This window comes from Nelumbo nucifera, chromosome 1 (genome assembly GCF_055504915.1).
Source record: "Nelumbo nucifera cultivar China Antique chromosome 1, China Antique-T2T, whole genome shotgun sequence".
Taxonomy (NCBI): domain Eukaryota; kingdom Viridiplantae; phylum Streptophyta; class Magnoliopsida; order Proteales; family Nelumbonaceae; genus Nelumbo; species Nelumbo nucifera.
In genome coordinates, this window is record NC_142649.1 from 30,204,969 (window position 1) to 30,224,367 (window position 19,399).

Sequence of the window (19,399 nt, forward strand, 5' to 3'; positions counted from 1 at the left end):
AAAGCGCTTTTATAAAAACACTTTTATGAAAGCACTTTTGAGAAAGTACTTTCATAAAAGTACTTCTACAAAAGTACTTTTGCATTTGGTAATCATTTTCTCTAATAAGCATTTGTGACTATTTTGTCCTTCATTTTCTTTCAAAATTTTAGAATATACCCTTTGAAAAAACTTCTATAAAAATACTTTTATGAAAGCACTTCTGCAAAAGTACTTTTATAAAAGTACCTTTCATAAAAACGCTTTTATTAAAGTTCTTTCATAAAGTGTTTTTACAAAAGTACTTTTACTTTTATAAAAGTGCTTTCATAAAAGTACTTTCTTAAAAGTGCTTTCGTACGCATGAGAGAATTGTGTGCTTCTATTAATACAAATGCCGTTAACAATCCTTACCCACTTCAAGAGATCTACATTAATGGAATTTGGAACACCTTTCCTATTGAAGAAATCATCATAATTTAATTAATGAATAGAATTACTTTGTTCAAAAAAGAAAAGAAAAGAGGTAGTTTAGCTATTGTAAAATGTCGACCTAAGAGAAAGACATGTATTTGCAAAATTGTTCTTGATAGTGAGCAAGGAAATGTACCATTATATATATATATATATATATATATATGTTCTTGATAGTGAGCAAAGAAATGTACCATTATAATATAATCCTCATTTTCAGAAAATATAAAGGTGTAGCCCATGATGAAAGGATATTTACCTTGTAATTTGCATCACTTCATCCAACAATATGTTTAAGTCATGGATATGACATGTTATTCCACCATTGGTGATAAGAGCATTTACCTTGAGTTACTAATTAAGCATGCAAAACAACTTTGAAATCGACTCCTTCCCGATGGGGTTTAAATTGTTATGACTGTACCATTCCTTACTAAGCATGCCCTTTTTATAGTTTAGCTTGGAATTAAATTAATAATGCATAGGTTCGGAAGAAACAATGCCTTTCTCACCAAACTCTGAAGGTCTACATGATCTATCCGTGCTTTTTTATCCAAAGAATGATAACTTGGTAGTCCTCTTTCTCCTCCACAGTTTTCCAATCATTCCTCTTCCAGAGTTGAAGGCCTTGGAATAGAGAGTTCTCTCGCTAAGGCCATGTTTGGTTCAACTCTCATTCTTGCTCAAGATGAAATTCTAAAATGGATTAGAATGTGTAAAATGAAAAAATATTGCTATGAATCAAACACTTTTTTCCTAAAAAATGAATTCTTTTCAAACTAACAAGTGCCTTACGTTGCTCATTTTCATTCTTAAAAAAATTGCGTTAGTAGTCATAAACCACCGGCCTAGGTCTCCAAAATTATCAGCATAGATGTTTACCGGTAGGGCTGTCAATAGGTCTAGATTTGGTCCAATCCGATTCAATCCAATATTGGTCCATTTACAAATAGACTGAATCAAATCCATAAAAACCAAGTCCAATCTAGTCCAAATAAATGCAAATGGACCAGATTGGGTCCAATTCAATCCAAATTGAATGAATAAAAGAACTTTTGTAAAAATACTTTGGTAAAAGTGCTAAAAGTACTTTCATAAAAGTACTTTGATAAAAATACTTTCACAAAAGTGCTTTTGTAAAAATACTTTTATAAAAGTATTTTCATAAAAGAGCTTTTGTAAAAGTGTTTTCGTAAAAATACTTTTGTAAAAGTGTTTTCATAAAAGTACTTTTGTATAAGTGCTTTTGTAAAAGTACTTTTCTTAAAATTAATTTTATAAAAGTGCTTTCGTGTAAAAAGTACTTTTATAAAGTACTCTCATAAAAGTACTTTACTTTCATAAACTTTTATAAAAGTGCTTTCATAAAAGTGCTTTCGAGAAAATGTTTTCATAAAAGTGTTTTTATGTTGGTGGTTTCTAACCACTAGCATAGATTTTCTTTAAAGAATGAAAATGGGCAAGATGGGGCATGGTTATTTTTCATGCTGTAGGCTACCCCAATTTTTTGCTATGGGTTGATTTTTCATTCTGAAAAGAATGAGACCGATGGCAAGAATTTTGTAACTAAACACTCTAATGTCATTCATTCTTACTCATTCTAGATAAGAATGAACAATAATTAAAAAAATGAGACCCTAAGCAGCGAACCAAACATGACCTAAGTTGCCTTGGCCCATTACACTTGAAGAATTGAGTAAAACAGTACCATTATGATCCTTTACAACACCTCCCACACCAGATAGGCCCAAATTACCCAAACTACAACCATCGAAAGATTATCTGTCTTTGGAGCTACCCACACAACCAATCTTTGATGCTTGCTATTTCAACCAACCTCTCAAGAGACCATTTGAGCGAACACCCTAAAAAATTAACATCCATTAGAGCCCAATGATCTATATTCTCACCATAATTAACTCTATCAAAAACTCTAGTCCAACTTTTTGTCTTGAAAAATTCCAGTGTTTCTTTCATTCCATAACACCACAACCCTAGTACACTACCAAAGAATATTCTTCCTTTTTTGTACAGGAAGGCCAAAAATTTGAGACGAACAAACCCATAACCTTTGAAGGGGCCATACAACTACTGCCTACCAATGAACTAAAGGTTCCAAATCTTGGCTGCATATTGAATTATTTACAGTGTAAGAAAAGATGGTTGGTGTCTTTCCCATTTTTCAACCACAAAAAACACACATGAAGCCAGAGGTACCAATCCACCGGTTTCTATTTTGAGGATTTTTGCAAGAGTTGATTACTTGATTAGCAGCCTCCAAAAGAGCTTTGAATAGGGCAAAGTTAGAATTAGGGTTTAGGTGAAAGGTAAAGAAACATGCAGGTGTAAGCATCAAATTGGTAGGAAACAATCCTACTTGATAATTTATTCTTAGCTTGGATATTAAACACAAAATTTCATATGGTGGAGCTTAACAAACCCAATAAATTATGCCAACTTAAATGGATCACTTTTATTGATCATGGCAATATTTGTCCTTAGGGGAAACCGTTGTGTTTATAAATAAACTCTCAAGGGGATGAGAAATTTATCATGGGGTCATCAAATTATTGCACCATTAAATTAATGAAATATCAGTTTTTAACCTGAACTAATTTGAACATAGTGTTATTTATTTTTTCTTGCATACACCCAACTATGTAAGAAACAATGAAAATGGATTCTTCTTTTTCTACATATAGAAAAAGATGAGGACAAATAAGAATTTGAAAATTCATGTATATTCTTCTAACTATAAATCTTTGAATTATCAAATTGAAAGACAGAATGTAGCACCACCAAGTAGTTACACCTTTACCCTCTCCATTTCTTTAGTTGGTTGTTTCTCAGCCAAAATTGAAAAGTCATCATCCAAACCAAAAACTATCTATATTCATTAATCATTCTTCAACTGCATTAATTACTATAGAAGCATTTGTTTCTTAGCCAAAACCGAAAAGTCGTCATCCAAACCGAAAGCTAAGCCATATATATTCATTAATCATTCTTCAATTGTGTCAATTACTATGGAAATTACAATTACATGTATGCCCTAAAGATACATTGAGATATACGTGTAGAAATTGTCTAATGAAAATTTCAGAAGCCAAGACCACCCTATTCACACATTTATAAGTAGTATAGATTTTATATGATGAATAAACAATATTAGAGATGCACCCAAATGTTTTTTTACAAAATTATTATGCTTTTAATAATTCTTGTGTCTTTATCTTTTTTAATTTTTTATTATTTATTTATTATATCATGGATTGATCCATTTGACCTAAAAGGTTGAACCATTGACTCACCACTTGAATAGGAAAATGGTTTCGTTTTTGGGTTAATTTTAAATATTGTATTTCATTTCCATTGAATAAAAATATTTTTTATTTAGCATGCTTATTGTTGTTTGATATGATAAATAGATAATATTCGAGATGTACCTAAAATTTTTACAATTTTTTTATAATTATTGTAATATTTATATTCATATTTTAATTTTTATTATTTAACCATGAGAACATTGGTTAGCTCATTTGGCATGGATGGTTGAACTATTTACTTGCCACTCAAACAAAAGGGTGGTTTGTTTAATTATTTTCCATGTTGGTTTTGAACATAGGTTTTACATTATTAAAAATATTTGGTATAGATTTAATTTGTAGAATTTATTGGTGAGAAACAAAAATACTTCAAATAAAGTATCTAAGGAGAGAGAATGAGATTAATACCTTAATGAGAGAGAATTTAATGAAGTGGAAATTAATAGTACTTTAAATTACATTTTTTATCCACATAGTTAAAGAGGGACTTAATAATGAAGAATATAATGAATTTAATAAAAGTAGTAGTTAAAATTATGTTTTTTTGTCCTTATAATAAAGGGGGACCAAGTTTAAAAAAGAAGAGTATTTTAGTAAAAAAAAATTCAAAATCTAAGACCTCATTCATAAGTAGTATAGATATAGATATATATTTCGGGCGGAGTGGATAAATACCATCATATCCCTGCTCATCCCTAGTCAGAATAGTTTTGGGTTTCCCCAAAACCCATCCCAAACCAAGTTAATGGTTAGAAAGCCTGCCCAACTAAGGTGGTGTAGGGTGGGCCTTGACATGAACGGGCCATACTGCTATCTCTAACATTCTCAGAGGAGGTGAAACCAAGGTTCAAGTATCGACAGGACGTATGGCCTGTATCGGTACTTTTTTTATGCTTTATTCATTTTTTTCAAAACTGGTTTAAGGCCTGACTACCCTCTGAACCATGGTTTGACCCAATACAACCCCTGGAGGGGTGTATCGAGAAGCCATCGACATGATACGTATCGGCGATATAGGCCAATACGTGTCGATACTTTGAAACTTGGGTGAAATGACTTGGTACAATAAAAGAGAAATCTTTGTATTGCATTATCAGAAGCAACAATTAAAAAGAAGTAAATTTAAAGGGTCATTTACTAAAACATTCCCTATAGTTTTATGGATTTACTAAAACCTACCCTATAGTTTGTGTTTTACTAAAACATCTCCAATAGGTTTGCAACTACTTTACTTAATCGACCCTTCATTAGGTTGAAATGAAAAATGACAGTTTTGACCTTAGAATTTGTTTGGACCATAGAATTTGTTTGGACCAATATAGTTTACAGAAAATATAAATGGAAATGTCACACTTGCACCTAGTAAATCATGGAAAAATTTATTCTTATTAAATCTGGTATGGGTTGTTCTCTTTTTCATTCTACTAGAATCAAACATCATGTGGTAGATCTGAAAATCAAACAATGATTCATTTTGGAATAAAATATGATGTGTTAGGGGTAATTTTGGAATAAAATAGCATAGGCCCATGCCCTTGAACATTTTTCAGTCAATATAGGTGGTCAAGTTAACATTTTTGGACATAAATATAAAAGATTCTTGATAGAAGATCAATTCAATGAAGTGGTTGCAACTCTGAGGGGAATTTAAAGTAAAACATAAACTATAAGGTAGGTTTTAGTAATTTCGCGAAACTATAGGGGTTTTTTAGCAAATGGCCCTAAATTTAAATTAAAGCATTTAGAAATAAATTAAAAGTGATAGAAAATGATAATAATTTTTGACAATTAGGTTATTATTGTAATTGCAAAGGACCTAAAATTTTGTGCAAAATCAAAGAACATTGAAGGTATCAAGGTAGGTATCATTATGTGATTTATAGAAAGTTCAAATAAAGAAAATCAATAGTGAAAAGTTGTTTTCAAACAAGATCAATGCTTATGTATTCGTTAGGCAATGCTATACCCTTAAAAGTATTTGCTAGTTATGTGAAGATGTATTAGAAAAGCGAAAAATGTCTTGTTTTTTTTTTTTTATCAAGTAAGAGATATTGGGAATATAGGTATTTTACTTGTTGTCTTACAAACATTTTCCATTTGATCACTACTATTTCTACCTACAATCATTTTATTGAATTGAAACTCTTAGTGGATAGCTTATAACATTTAAAACAATTAAAATAATGTAATTTATTGTATTTATTAGTGGATACCTTATACTTTGAATCTTGGTTTATAGGAATTTGTTGTTAAGGTCATATTTGGTTCACTCTCTTTCTTTTAATTAATAATGAGCAAAAAATGAATAACATTAGAGCGTTTGGTTGCAAAATTCTTGCTATGGGCTACATTCTTTTTAGAATGAAAAATCAGCCCCCATAGCAAAAAAATTGACATAGCTTGCAGTAGGGGTGGCAACGAGCTGAGCTTTTCACGAGCTACTCGAGCTCGGCTCGGCTCTGTTTCAGCCAAGCTCGAGCCTACTAGAGCTCGGCTCGTGAGGCTCGCGAGCTGGCTCGAATATATATATATATAATATAATATAATATAATATAATAATATATATAATAAAATTATAGAAAATAATATATATAATAAAATTATTATAATTCTTAATTTTTAAATATAAAATAAATTTTTTTATATATAATTTTAATTCTTATAAAATATTTTTTCTAGATATTTTTATAATAAAATATTTTTATAAAATATAAAACGAGCCGAGCCAAGCTGAGCTCGAGCTTATGAACTTTTGACTCGAGCTGAGCTCGAGCTCAAGGTTCTGGCTCGAACCTTGTAGAATAGTTTCGAGTCGAGCTTGAGCCTGGTACTATTTGGCTTGGCTCGGCTCAAATCCAACCCTAGCTTGCAGTATGAAAAATAATCAGCCCATCTTGCTCATTTTCATTCTTTGAGCAAACTCTACCTACAAAATTGCTGCCATAGATGTTTATTAGGAGATTACTATGGAAACTCACCTTGACAAACATTGACTACCGGTAGGGGTGTCAATGGACCGGTTTTGGATTGGATTCAATCCGATCCAAACCATATCAAATCGGTTTTGGATGGTCCATTATAATTATTGGATTGGGCCAATCCAAAATAAAGTGGTCCATATTCTTATCGGTCTAAATCTGATCTAAACCAAATTCCCAAAAATCCGATCATTAGGCTAAATCCTTGTCCAATTTGAAACCAATCAAAATTGAAGATGGCATAAAAACACTTTTATGAAAATACTTTTATTAAAACACCAATGAAAGCACTTTTACGAAAGCACTTTTATAAAAGTAATTTTATAAAAAGTACTTTTACAAAGGTAAAGTACTTTTACAAAAGAACTCTTATAAAAGTATGTTACAATAAAGCACTTTTATGAAAAAGCATTTTAATAAAAACACTTTTGTGAAAGTAATTTTATGGAAGAACTTCTACAAAGTACTTTTATTTATTCACTTTGGACTAGATTGGACTTGGTTTGTATGGATTTGGAGTAGGCTGGTGGTTTATGAATACTAGCACGGTTTTTTTTGAAGAAGGAAAATGAGCAACATAGGACACTTTTTAGTCTTAAAACTTAAAAGAATTCATTTTTAGGAAAAAAAAACATTTGGTTCATAGCAATATTTTCTCATTCTGTCTATTTTTACCTATTATTGTCCATTTTAGAATTTCATCTTGGGTAAGAATGAAAAAGAATGAGAATTAAACCAAACATGGCCTAAGTTTATTAAGAATGAAAAGCTAATAATCAACTAGAAATGTTGACATGGAATAATAGATATTTTAATTGATGAATTAGAGTCCAAATTGCATTAGAATTAATGCCAAGGGGATGCTTGAAGAAATCAGCTCATTAAGATTACAAGATTAACAAGATACAAAATTTGTTAATCAATGGATACATCATACGTATTTATGCTCATTCATACAATGTGGTTTGGACTAATTAAATAAACTATTTGATATGGCCAAATATTCCAATCCAATCAGGCCTTGTGCTGTCTAGGGCGACTCCGGATCTCCTGCCCACATCTACTCACAACACACTACCCCCATGAATTGGGAACATCTCCCCCTACATAATACTATGTAGGAAGATGAGATATTCTCCATGTGTGGTTGAGGTGAGATTGGTTTCTATCAGGGCAAGCCCATGCTTACACCATCCCAATAGCCTCTTGCACCCTTGCATCGGGAATATCTTCCCATGAAATAAAACATATGAGTGTGGAGATATTCTCCATGTGTGGTTGAGGTGAGATCGATTTCCATCAGGGCAAGCCCATGCTCACACCATCCCAATAGCCTCTTGCACCCTTGCATCGGGAATATCTCCCATGAAATAAAACATATGAGTGTGGAGATATTCCCAATACAAGGCTGTAAAGGCTGCTCGAATGGGTATTGTCCTGATGGAAGCCGAACTCGGCTGAGATGTTATGTGGGTAGACGTGGGCAGAACTTATGTGGGCAGGGGATCCGGACTTGTCTAAGGCAGCCTTACGAGGGTGCAAATAGACCGAATCATGATTCGTTCCAATTTTACCAATTTGGATACCCTCTATCAGATTTATTTCAAGATCGGATCCTAAAATAAGATTTATTTCAAGATCGGATTGAATTCGAACCACTCCATCCAATCCGATAAATGATTCAAATCAAATTGATTCAAACTCGATCTCCCTTAAACACTCACTACCCACCTTGACACCTCAACTAACTTGACCATTAGACTCTTTGCCCCTCGGACCATGCCCCAAGCCTCTGACGTATTTTTATGCTCGTAGGTAAAACATGCAATCAATCTCAACTTCAGAATTCCCAATTTACTCTTGTTGCTAAAATCAACAACAACATTCAACTGGCTAAAGCCAATCTCATATATTATGGGAGTGACATCAATGGAGGTAAGTTACCAAATGCATGGGGAGTTGGTAAATTCACTTGGGTTGTGGGTATATGAGGTATGCTATAGTATGGTTTTGAAAATCGGACTGGATTGGATGGTTAGATTGGTTGACCCGAGAACCGTTAGGTAATTGGTTCCATTTCATCCAAAAACCGTTGATTCAGTCAGCAGCTTACTGATTTAGGCAGTTGAACCATTGATCCATGAACCTGATAATAGTTTTTGGCTGTTTTTTATTTGATTTATTTTTTATTTTTAAATCAAAATGGGCCATTTGTTCGAATCAAACAATCAGACTATTTGACCAGGATTAGTGGTCATAACGGTTTTGTGTCCAATCCAAATTTTTAAAACTTAGGCTATAAAATTGAAGTCAAGGAAAATATCTATTTATCTATTTATTTATTTATTTATCTATATTATGTGCATGTAAAATATACATATTTAGATTTTTTAATTCCTTTTAATTTATAATTTAATTTATAAGGAAGAGTGGAAACCCATATAAAGAAAATGGGTAACATATTGTAAAATCACGAAGGTACCTTTTTATGAGCTAATCAAGGACCAATAAAGCTCTACTCATGAGTTTGACTCTAGGTTCACATAGTTCAACCCTCCGAATCCAAATTGGACATGCATTGCTTTACACAACAGTTCAATAAGTTGTGTACCACATTAACCATCTAATAATTAGATTCAAAAACTACATTCTTCTAACAAAAGCCTATTGCTTTTGTAATAATTGGGGGGGAGGGGAGGTAGTGCAAATCCCTTCTAACTCCCTCATAAGCAACCAAATGGTCTGAATCAAAAGAACAAATAACACTTAACTACTTTTAATAAAACTACCATTCACATTGACCTTAAACCTTAAGGTTATGTTTGGTTTGAAGAAAAAAGTAGGGAAAGGAAGGAAAAGGTAGGGAAACCTTTAAAAATCTTGTATAGGTTTCCCTACCTTTCCCTTCCTTTCCCTACATTTTTCTTCAAACCAAACATAGCCTAAGGGTTGAGCATGGGCTGATCCGCTCATTCCAAGGTAGAATCAGGAACCTACCTTGTAGGGATCGGTTTCAGGTTGTTAGGACTAGAACCTGCCTTATGAAGATCAGTTTCAAGGTCTACTAGTGGAATCTATTCTTTCCTTAGAAAAATGGAATATATTTTTTAAAAACTTGATTTTTAATAAGAACAACAACAATATAGTTCAAAACTTATATTATCTTTATTTTTTAAATTGAGTAATTTAATATGTAGATTATCATAATGTATTAATGTGTAGTTCAAAGCTTATCATTATAATTTAAATTTTGTGAATGTTACCTCTTATGTTACTTATTATACACATTCAAATATTAAATTGAAAAAAGAATCAAACCACTTAATTGACTCAATGGTCAAGTGAGACCATTGTCTTTGCAGCCATGAGTGCCTAGGTTCACATCCTCAAAGCATTTTGAGATTTATTTCTAGGCAAATTCAATTTCAAGGCTAGTTCCACCAATGCCGGTTCTCTAGGTAAGTTCGAGTAGGTTAAAACCCCTAGACCTTGGAAGTAGCCTAGGTAGGTGTCAATTTCAAGAATTTGGAATTAGACCCCACATAGTAACATATTGGGTAGGGTCGGTTTGAGGTTGGTTCCATTTGGTTTCTTGTAGATCCTATCCATTTGCTCACCTCTAATAACACCCAAAAATAATCTAACCTGGCTTTGCTTTCATCATGCAAATATCTTCCCAAACTCCATTAGTAAGTACTGATATGTCTCCACAATTGACTTGCAAATAGAGAAAGAATTAGTCTCTTCATTATCTATATTACTATTAAAAGTGTAAATAAGGTCTAGATTTTGGACTTTTTCTAAAATATCCTTATTTTTGAATTTGATCCCTCTTTATTATGAGGGTCAAAAACATAATTTGAACTGCCATTTTTAAGGTTTGTTTGGTTTGTAGTTGAAACTGGAATTGAAATGGTCTATTCTCATAGCCTATTTGGTTCAAATGAGAGTTGGAATCAGCTAGAATGTGATCCCATTCCCAAGAGAGGGGGAGGGAACGGCCGTTTCCTTAAATGAGGAATGCCATTCCACCGGGAATGGGAATAGGATTCTCATTCTACCCAACCAACCAATTGAAATTTGAACGATTATAGACCCCTGTTCTTGTGAAACCAAATGGGCCTTTATTAAATTCTTTCTATTGCCTCTTATTAAGTCTTATGTTTTAGGTATTAATTCCCATTCCCTCTCACTAAATCCTATATTTAGGGTACATCAATAAATGAACTTTGTGAACTTTTCTTGATTAAAACACCCATACTTATGAATTTGGTCCCTCTCTAACTTTGTGGGTAGAAAATATAAATTAAAGTACCATTACATTAATTCCACTTCATTCAATTCTTTATCATTAAGGTGTTAATTCCCAATCATTAATAGGGAAGCAATGATGTCATAAGTTAAATAATAAAAGTTAGAAAAATAGACAAAATGTAAAAAAAATTACAAATACAAAAATTTTATAGAAAATTATGACATATCTAACATATTATAAATTTGTCACATTAAACAAAAATAAGTGTGATAAAGGAATTATTTTTAGAATTAATTTTGAGAATTGAATAAAAAAGTTAAAGTTGTCCAAGAATGAGACCTCTTTTTATTTCAAGTCAAATAGGTCAACAAACATGATCATCATATAATAAAAACTCAAAACAGATAGAAATAAAAAAATTATAGAAAACACAAATCTTACACATCTCATATTTAATCAATAATAAATATGTTAGATAAGAAGTATTTTTATTGATTACAAAATTAAAATATAAAATTAAAATCCAATAACCACCATGCTTTAATTACTTTTCCCTTTTAATGGATTCTAATTAAGATATTAAAATTATTATATATTATTATATGAAATTGTCATGTATAATATACGTACATATTTACTAGTCAAAATAAAACACATTTCTGTATTTCCATAATTTACACAGACAAATAAAAATTTCAACAATAATGTTAGAATTTGGCTTCACTGACTCTTTAACAATGCTAAGAGAACCATCTATCAAAAGGAATGGATTCAAAACCTTCATCTGGTCTCCAACCAACCCTAACACCCAACCAGATGCATCTGGTTCGATGTTGAGGTCAGCCTTCGTAATAAACCTTGGAACTTCGTAAATATATCCTTCACCATGTATTAAGGGTACCATTGATGGGACAGGGTGGGTTAGATTTGATATTTTATTAGTTGGTTCAGGTTGAAGTGCTTTGGTTTGGGTTGAGTAAAACCCATACCCGACCCGACCCATTGATGCCATCCTTAAAACCGTCAACTTGATTCTGTAAGTCTGAAATCCGATTTGACTATAGAAGCAAGTCGGATTAAAATTTTTGACATGTTATTATATAATTATATATATATATATATACATGCATGAAAATATATATCTTATTTTTTATAAATGGATATTAAGTTCATGTCAACAGTTTCTCTCTCTTCACTATATAACTTTGAATTTCACATAACCCATTTAATGATAGTTCAATTGTCCAAATCAAATGGATTAGCCCATAAAGATACATTAAATGACAAAATATAAAAAAATATATAAAATATACATATATAAAATTATATGTATATACATGAAAATATATCTTATATTTTTTGTATAAATGGATATTAAGTTCATGTCAACAGTTTCTCTCTCTTCACAATATATCTTTGAATTTCACATAGCCCATCTATCTAGGTGATAGGTTAATAGTTCAATTGTCCAAATCAAATGGCTTAGTCCATAAAATCATAAATTAAATGACAAAATATAAAAAATATATAAAATTATGTAAAAAATAAAATTTACAAAAATTTGAAAATCTTGACATCTTCTCTAATATTCTGATATTTTATATTATTATATTAAACAAAAATAAGTGTGATATTGAGAATTATTATTATAAATAAATAAAATAAATTGAAAATACAAAGATATAGTAAAAGATAATTAATTTTTAATTTTTTCCCGATAAATGAAAAAGATAATTAATGTTTAACTTGTAATTTGCTGATATACCCTTTAGGCATAATTTGAAAGTAATACAAATATAAATATGTAGAGTGCAAAACCTTGTATTTTGTATTATTTTGTATGCATTTGCACACTAGTTACATATTTGTATTTATAAAGAACTGATTTTAATTAGGGCATTTGATTAGTAAAATGGCATAATATCCAACATTGTACAATATTGAATATCCATATTTAGGTGGTTATCATATATTTGCCTTTTTTTTTCTTGAAAGATGGGATATATGTTTGCTTCGATGGATCTTTTATTGGAACATATGTGATGTGGTCAAGGTCATCAATGGAGTCCAAAAATTTGAAACCTAATTTCACAATCAATTCAGTCATTTCATTTGCAAAGTTTGATCAGATTTAGAACATAATTTGATCTGAACTAGTGTGGTATAATTAGGATTGTCAGTGCAGTCAAAATAATAATAATAAAAAGGAAAATTTCTAATTTATCCTTCTTACAAATTTTTATTGATTTTTTAAATATATTATCCTGAACCTTCACCCATTCTTACATTACTCTCATATTGTCATTCATTCCGGTCCCTACAATATATGATCTTTGATTCAATATTTAGTTCCATTATTTTAAATTTGTACAATCTACTCACATATACTCAAATCATATCTATGAAAATATCATTTTGGCATTCAAATTATAAAGCTGATAATAGGGCTGAAAATTGATCATATCAAATTGGAATAGAGGATATCTAAAACTGATTTGATAAGAATCCTAGAGGTCAACTATTGAGGCCTATGTACAAAACGTAATTCCAATTTTATTTGTTTACAGATCTGGATATCTGATCTAAAATTGATTTGATAAAAGTCTTAAAAAGGTTTTATAAATTTAACATAAGTTCATAAAGTAAATATAAAACAAAAGGTCTTCTCATCATCCAAGCCTTATCCAATTATATGGGGTTGACTATTCGTGGTTAAATCATTTCTTACTATTTTTATCCATGTCTATTTTGGCTTTTTCTAGCCCTTTTAGTCAAAGTTTTTAAAATCGATCCGGAGAATGAACCAGTTAGGGATTCGGTTCTCAGGTCGAATGGTCCGACCATTTGAGTTGAACGGTCAGTCCGTTTTGACAAAAAATAAAATAAATTTAAAAAATAAAAAACAGTGAAAACCATTCGAACGGTTCAAACAGTTCGGACGGTTTGAACGGTTAACCGCCTGAGTCAACGGTTTGCTGACCAAAATCAATGGTTTTTGGGAAAAATCTAGTTTTCTGGAAAAATGGAACTGGTCACCTGTTTTTCTAGTCCGGTCCAGTTTTGAAAACCATGCTTTTAGCCTTTCTAACTTGAAATAAATTACTTTTTCTTACCGGGTGGTCTCGTATACATGAAATCAACTAATTAAACTATCTTAGGGTCCGTTTGATTTGCAGGAATAGGGGTTTGGAATCGGAATCAGAATGGGCTATTCGGATAAACCCATTCCCATTCCTGCTACAATGACATTCCTCTATTTGAGGAATGAAATCCCATTCCTACCAATTTTAATTCTCATTCCTGTCTAAATCAAACAATTATGAAAATGGACCATTCCAATTCTGATTCTAGAGGATTTCAATTCTGATGCCGATTCTGATTCCAACTACGAACCAAACGGACCCTTAATCTACTTTTTCTCGGTTTATCACCTATTTACCAACTCCTATATTCTTTCAAATGGCCACAATTATGATCCTTTTATTTTTTGTTCTTCCACTCATCCATCTCAATGTATATTTCGGTCGCACTCTTTATTTGGAAATGTTGTTTCTTGGATATCCGGTGCTCTACTCTACTCTATACAACATAGTAGTTAGTCTTACAATTATTTTATATATTATTTTTTTTACAATTTAAGTGATATTTACTTATCACAATAAAACTTCCGATTCACCCTCCATTAGCCCATCTTACCCTAATTCTATGGCAATATTCTCTTCAATCTCTTTGTTATAAATTATAGAAACAAGATATCAAATGTCAATTTCAGCTATCTTTTAATCTCCAATCTCAAATGTCATCTAATTTACACTCTCTTATTTATAAATCTCTTATTCTCTTACTATTATTTTTAAATCTCTTATTTATAATGCATTTGTCCAAGTTTAAATAACTTATACACTTCTATATATTTTCACCATGTTATGTATGATATCACGGGTAGATCCGTTTGATACATACGGTTGAACCGCTGATCCGACACCCGAATAAACGGTTCCATTTCCGGGTTGTTTCTTTGAAACATTCGGTGAAATCTGAAGGTTATGATCCAACGGCTTAAATGTCACATCTTCAATCCCAAAAGCGATAGATTGTAATCCAACGGTTAGACATCTCTTCACTTGTCCCCGCCGCCAATGGTACCCTTCCTTGTCTCATTCCTAGTTCCCTATTTAATGAACCTGCATTTCATCATTACGTATTTTGTCTATCTTTTCAAGCTCCAGTATCCAACCCACTCTCCCCTCATTCGCTCTCTCCTTCTTCCTCCTCTCTCCTGAGAATCCCAACCGTCTCTCCTCTCCTCTTGTATATTTGTCGATTCTCTCTCTCTCTCTCTCTCTCTCACTCACTCTCTCATCTCTGTTTCTCAACCAAAAATGTTGAATCCAGACGCCAGGCCCTACAAGCTGAAAAGCCCATCTCTTCCTCTGTTCTATCCACCAGCTCCACCACCACCAAAGATGGCAACGGTGGTTCCAACTCTTCCACCGCAGCTACCACCCTTTGGGGCCTTTGGGCCTCTATTTTATCATCCATTTTACCCAGTTACAGGCCATCAGTACCGACGACCATGCAGCGTTTACTACTGTCCTCCACCTCCACTTCATTTTCCTACTTACGCAAGCTGCACCATTGCTGCAGAGAACCAGATCAAGAGCATGGAGGTGAAAAGTGGCGGTATTTCAAGAAGGATTTTTCCAGCGAGATTTAAGGGGTCATACAGACGGCCCTTCTGGTGGGGTTTCCAAGAGAAGAGTAGCTGTAGGTGGATTTGGAGACCAAAGGCCGATAAGGCGGAGGAAAGCGGCCGTTCATGTTCAAAGCTGGAGACTGCAGATAATCTCCGTTCAACTCCTCCCACTCCCACGGTGGTGTTTAATGGCTGTGAGTCCATTCTTCATGGCAGTACAACTGTTATGATAAAAAATCTGCCCAACAAATTGAGGTTTTCCTCTCTCCCTCTCTTTGTATATCCAAAAAAATATTCATAGTCCCTAGACTTTTTGCTTGAGAACATTTCTGCATTCTGCATTCTGCATTCATGCACAGCCGGAGAGAGCTCTCTCTCTCTCTCTCGCTTTCACTCTCCTATTTCAACATGGATCATGGATGCATTTTTTCTCTTGTAAAATATTTACGTTAGCAAAGTCCCAGTTGGAATTTAAATGATCGTTGCTTGCAACAGATCATAACCTCGAATCCTGTTTGTAATTTGTATTTTTCTTCATTAATCTACACACACTTTCTCACTCTGCATTTTGTTTTGTTTTTTCTTCTGAACTTGTTATTTGTACTTCATGTCAGTAGGGAGATGTTGCTGGGCTTACTTGACAAGCACTGTGCTGAGGAGAACGAGAAAGCCCAGTTGGGGTTGGACTCGTGTCTCTCTGAATACGACTTCGTGTACCTTCCCATGGATTTCTGGTAATCTTCTCCTCTTTTCTGTTTCTTCTGCAGTTTTCTGTAACAAGAAAAGAAAGAGAAAACATCAGTAACCCTTTTGTTTCAGAGGTTGATGTTTGTGGATTTTTCTTCTCTCTCCACTCCTCAGGCTTGGGAACAATCTGGGTTACGCTTTTGTGAATTTCACCAGCAGCGTTGCAGCAGAAAGGTTCTACAAATCGTTCAATAATTACAAATGGAACAGGTTTGAATCGAAGAAGGTTTGTGAAATTCGCCAAGCTAAGATCCAGGTGAGCTTCACCTTTCTATCTTTTCTATACACATTAAGAACTTTCTTCATTTTTTTTTAATTTGGGTTTTCATTAGTTCTATATCACTTTCTTTCTTTCATCTGGGTTTATTTCAATTTCCTTTTTTTGCATCTGGTTCAGGGAAAGGAGGCTCTTCTTTCGCGTTTCCGGGCATCCAACTTCGCTTGTGATACAGAACTCTTCTTGCCAGTTCTTCTCTCCCCACCTCGGAACGGTTCTACATCCTGTCCACCTCCTTCAGTCGTGGGAAGACTGAAGACCAGTTAGGGATGATGCCCATGAAGAATGCCAGGTCGCAAATGACCATTTTGCCCTTGTGATTTAAGCCAGGCGTTTACTTAAAATTAAATAAAAAATCACACGTGGCAAATGTTTGTGGTTTTCAGGCTTTAAGCAATCCCCACCGCCCCACCCTTCCTAGCTTGGGAAGTTGCAGCTTATGATTAGTCGGCTTCTCGGCTTCTCCTTTTATCTTTCTGTCAGTTATAGGTTTAGAAGAATCCATTGTGTTATATATACTACGCAGGATGCGCTCTGTGCATTGATGATGGTGATGATTACCTGTGTTTTCATTCTATCCCCAAGATGGCTTAGGATTCTGTGTCTAGGGTGCGTAGTACGCCACTGGGGGAGGGAATTAGAAACATGGGTTATAAGTTGTAGGTTGTAACTCTTTTTGATAAGCAGTTAGAGCTTGGAACTTGGGTACTGCTTATTTGTCTGAACTTTTTAATATTAGGGGTGTAATCATCTTGCCAATGGGTGTAAGTGTAACCGTGCAAGGTTTCTTTTATTTTGTGTTTTTGTGGTTTCTGAATCCTGAATGCTCTTTAAGGCGTGTTTTGATGATAGTTGAAGACTTGAAGCGGCTGAACTGATAGAATAAGTTGTTCAGGAGGTTGTGAACTCTTTCAGTAGATCCTTAATAGCTGAAGCTCAAAAGTGGGTTGGTTACCATAAACACCCACTGAAAGATAAAAGAATAGGTCATTCAGTTCAGCTCCTTGATGGTGATCAGGGTTTCTATCTTTATTAGGTCAATAAGCCTCCCAACTCTCCAAAATTTCATTTAGAGGTTCAAGGTATTATCAGCACAAACCATTAAAAGGTTTAAATGACAGAGTGTAAAAATAGTTGAATAATTTACTACAAGTGTTGGGAAATGATGGAAGAGTTGAGATATGTAAACATAGTTGATAACTCGATATAAGCGGTATTAATTGTTGTATCCAGAATGGATATTTTCAACCTTCTAGTTTAATTTCCTCAAATATTATTTCATTTTATGTAAAATTCAATGGTGATTTATCATGAGTGCATTTGATATAAATGGTCACTGTTTCTTAGCAAACCTTTTCCCTGACCCAGACTTTTTAGATCAGATATTACTGACATTTCTGGAAGAAAATGGTTTAAGCGTTTTTCAATATATTTTATCAGTAAAAAAGTCTTTTAAATTATATTGGTTCACTGGTTTGATATTTGGAATTCGTTCTGCGTTAATATTTGTAATTTTAGTAAGTGTAAATTTACAAATTGTTACTTCATACAAATTGACTTGTCTGAACCTCCAATATTTATTCAAGATTATGGGGGAAATTTAAAATGTCATTGATGTATTAATGGTCATTTGAACAACAATGTTGAGTGATAAGCTGTGGATTAATTATAGCTTAGTTCTGATTAATAATCTTATTTATTAATGAATTGAAGAAGATTGGCATTGCCTAAATGATGGGAATAAATATTAAACTCTAGTGATGTATTTATCAAGGCTATGATTGGATAAAGTTCTGTTTTAAATAACTTTTTGAAGAATGAGTTATGAGTAATTTCTTAAAAGCTTTTTTCTTCTCTTTTTTTAAGTTATAAACAATTAATTCGTAGAATGAATTATCAGATTAGATGAAGATCCTCTTACTGTTACTGTCATTACCAGTAATAAGTCTTTTGACTTTTGAGGTGAATTTTCCTTCCCTTCAACAGTTGTGATTCCTTTTCCCACATGACCCTTTTGTGGGAATATTTGAGTTTATGAAGTCAATCCATAATTTCTAGCTCAGTACATATTTTCCATACTAATTTTTAAAGAAGGCATGAAGGTCTCTGAAATTAAGAGTGTCAATGGACCGGTTTTGGATTGAACCCTATCCAGTCCAAAATCAATTTCGGTGGATTGGATGGTTCAATAAAATATATTGGGTTGGACCAATTTGGTCTAAAATATTTATTAGATTGAATTGAACCTGGTATATCCATAACAAATCTATATTGGGTTGGATTGGATTAAATCAATATCTAGTCCATTTATATAAGATAAGAATATATGTATCAATGGATCAGGTTTGGATTGAAAGCAATCTAAATCAAAATGTATTTGAGCATATTAGACGGTCTAGACATTGAATTGGACTAGTCCAAGTTGGTCCAAAGCATTTATGGATTGGATTGGACCTGGTCCATTTATAATGGACTCACATTAGACTGGATCTGTTTGGACCAAATCCAGTTCAATTGACACCTTTATCTGAAACCAATCCCCCCATAAGTTTGTTCTATCAAAGTGTTTCAACCAATTCTGTTTATCTTTCTCTTATCCAGCCTATGGCTTGTCCATTTAAAGATCTCCAAATTTTATGTTAATAATTGCATTAGAAGGGAATTAAG

The 19,399-nt window shown here is 32.9% G+C and overlaps 1 protein-coding gene across 1 annotated transcript; it reads left to right on the forward strand.

Annotated features, from left to right (window-relative positions):
• The first annotated feature begins 15,277 nt into the window (after positions 1 to 15,277).
• Positions 15,278 to 17,694, forward strand: LOC104589763 (protein MEI2-like 7). The gene is made up of 4 exons (XM_010248190.2): positions 15,278 to 15,963; positions 16,323 to 16,442; positions 16,570 to 16,711; positions 16,853 to 17,694. Exons 1-4 carry the CDS (start codon positions 15,395 to 15,397, stop codon positions 16,997 to 16,999), a joined length of 978 nt encoding a protein of 325 aa, XP_010246492.1. The 5' UTR covers positions 15,278 to 15,394; the 3' UTR covers positions 17,000 to 17,694.
• The last annotated feature ends 1,705 nt before the right edge of the window (positions 17,695 to 19,399 follow it).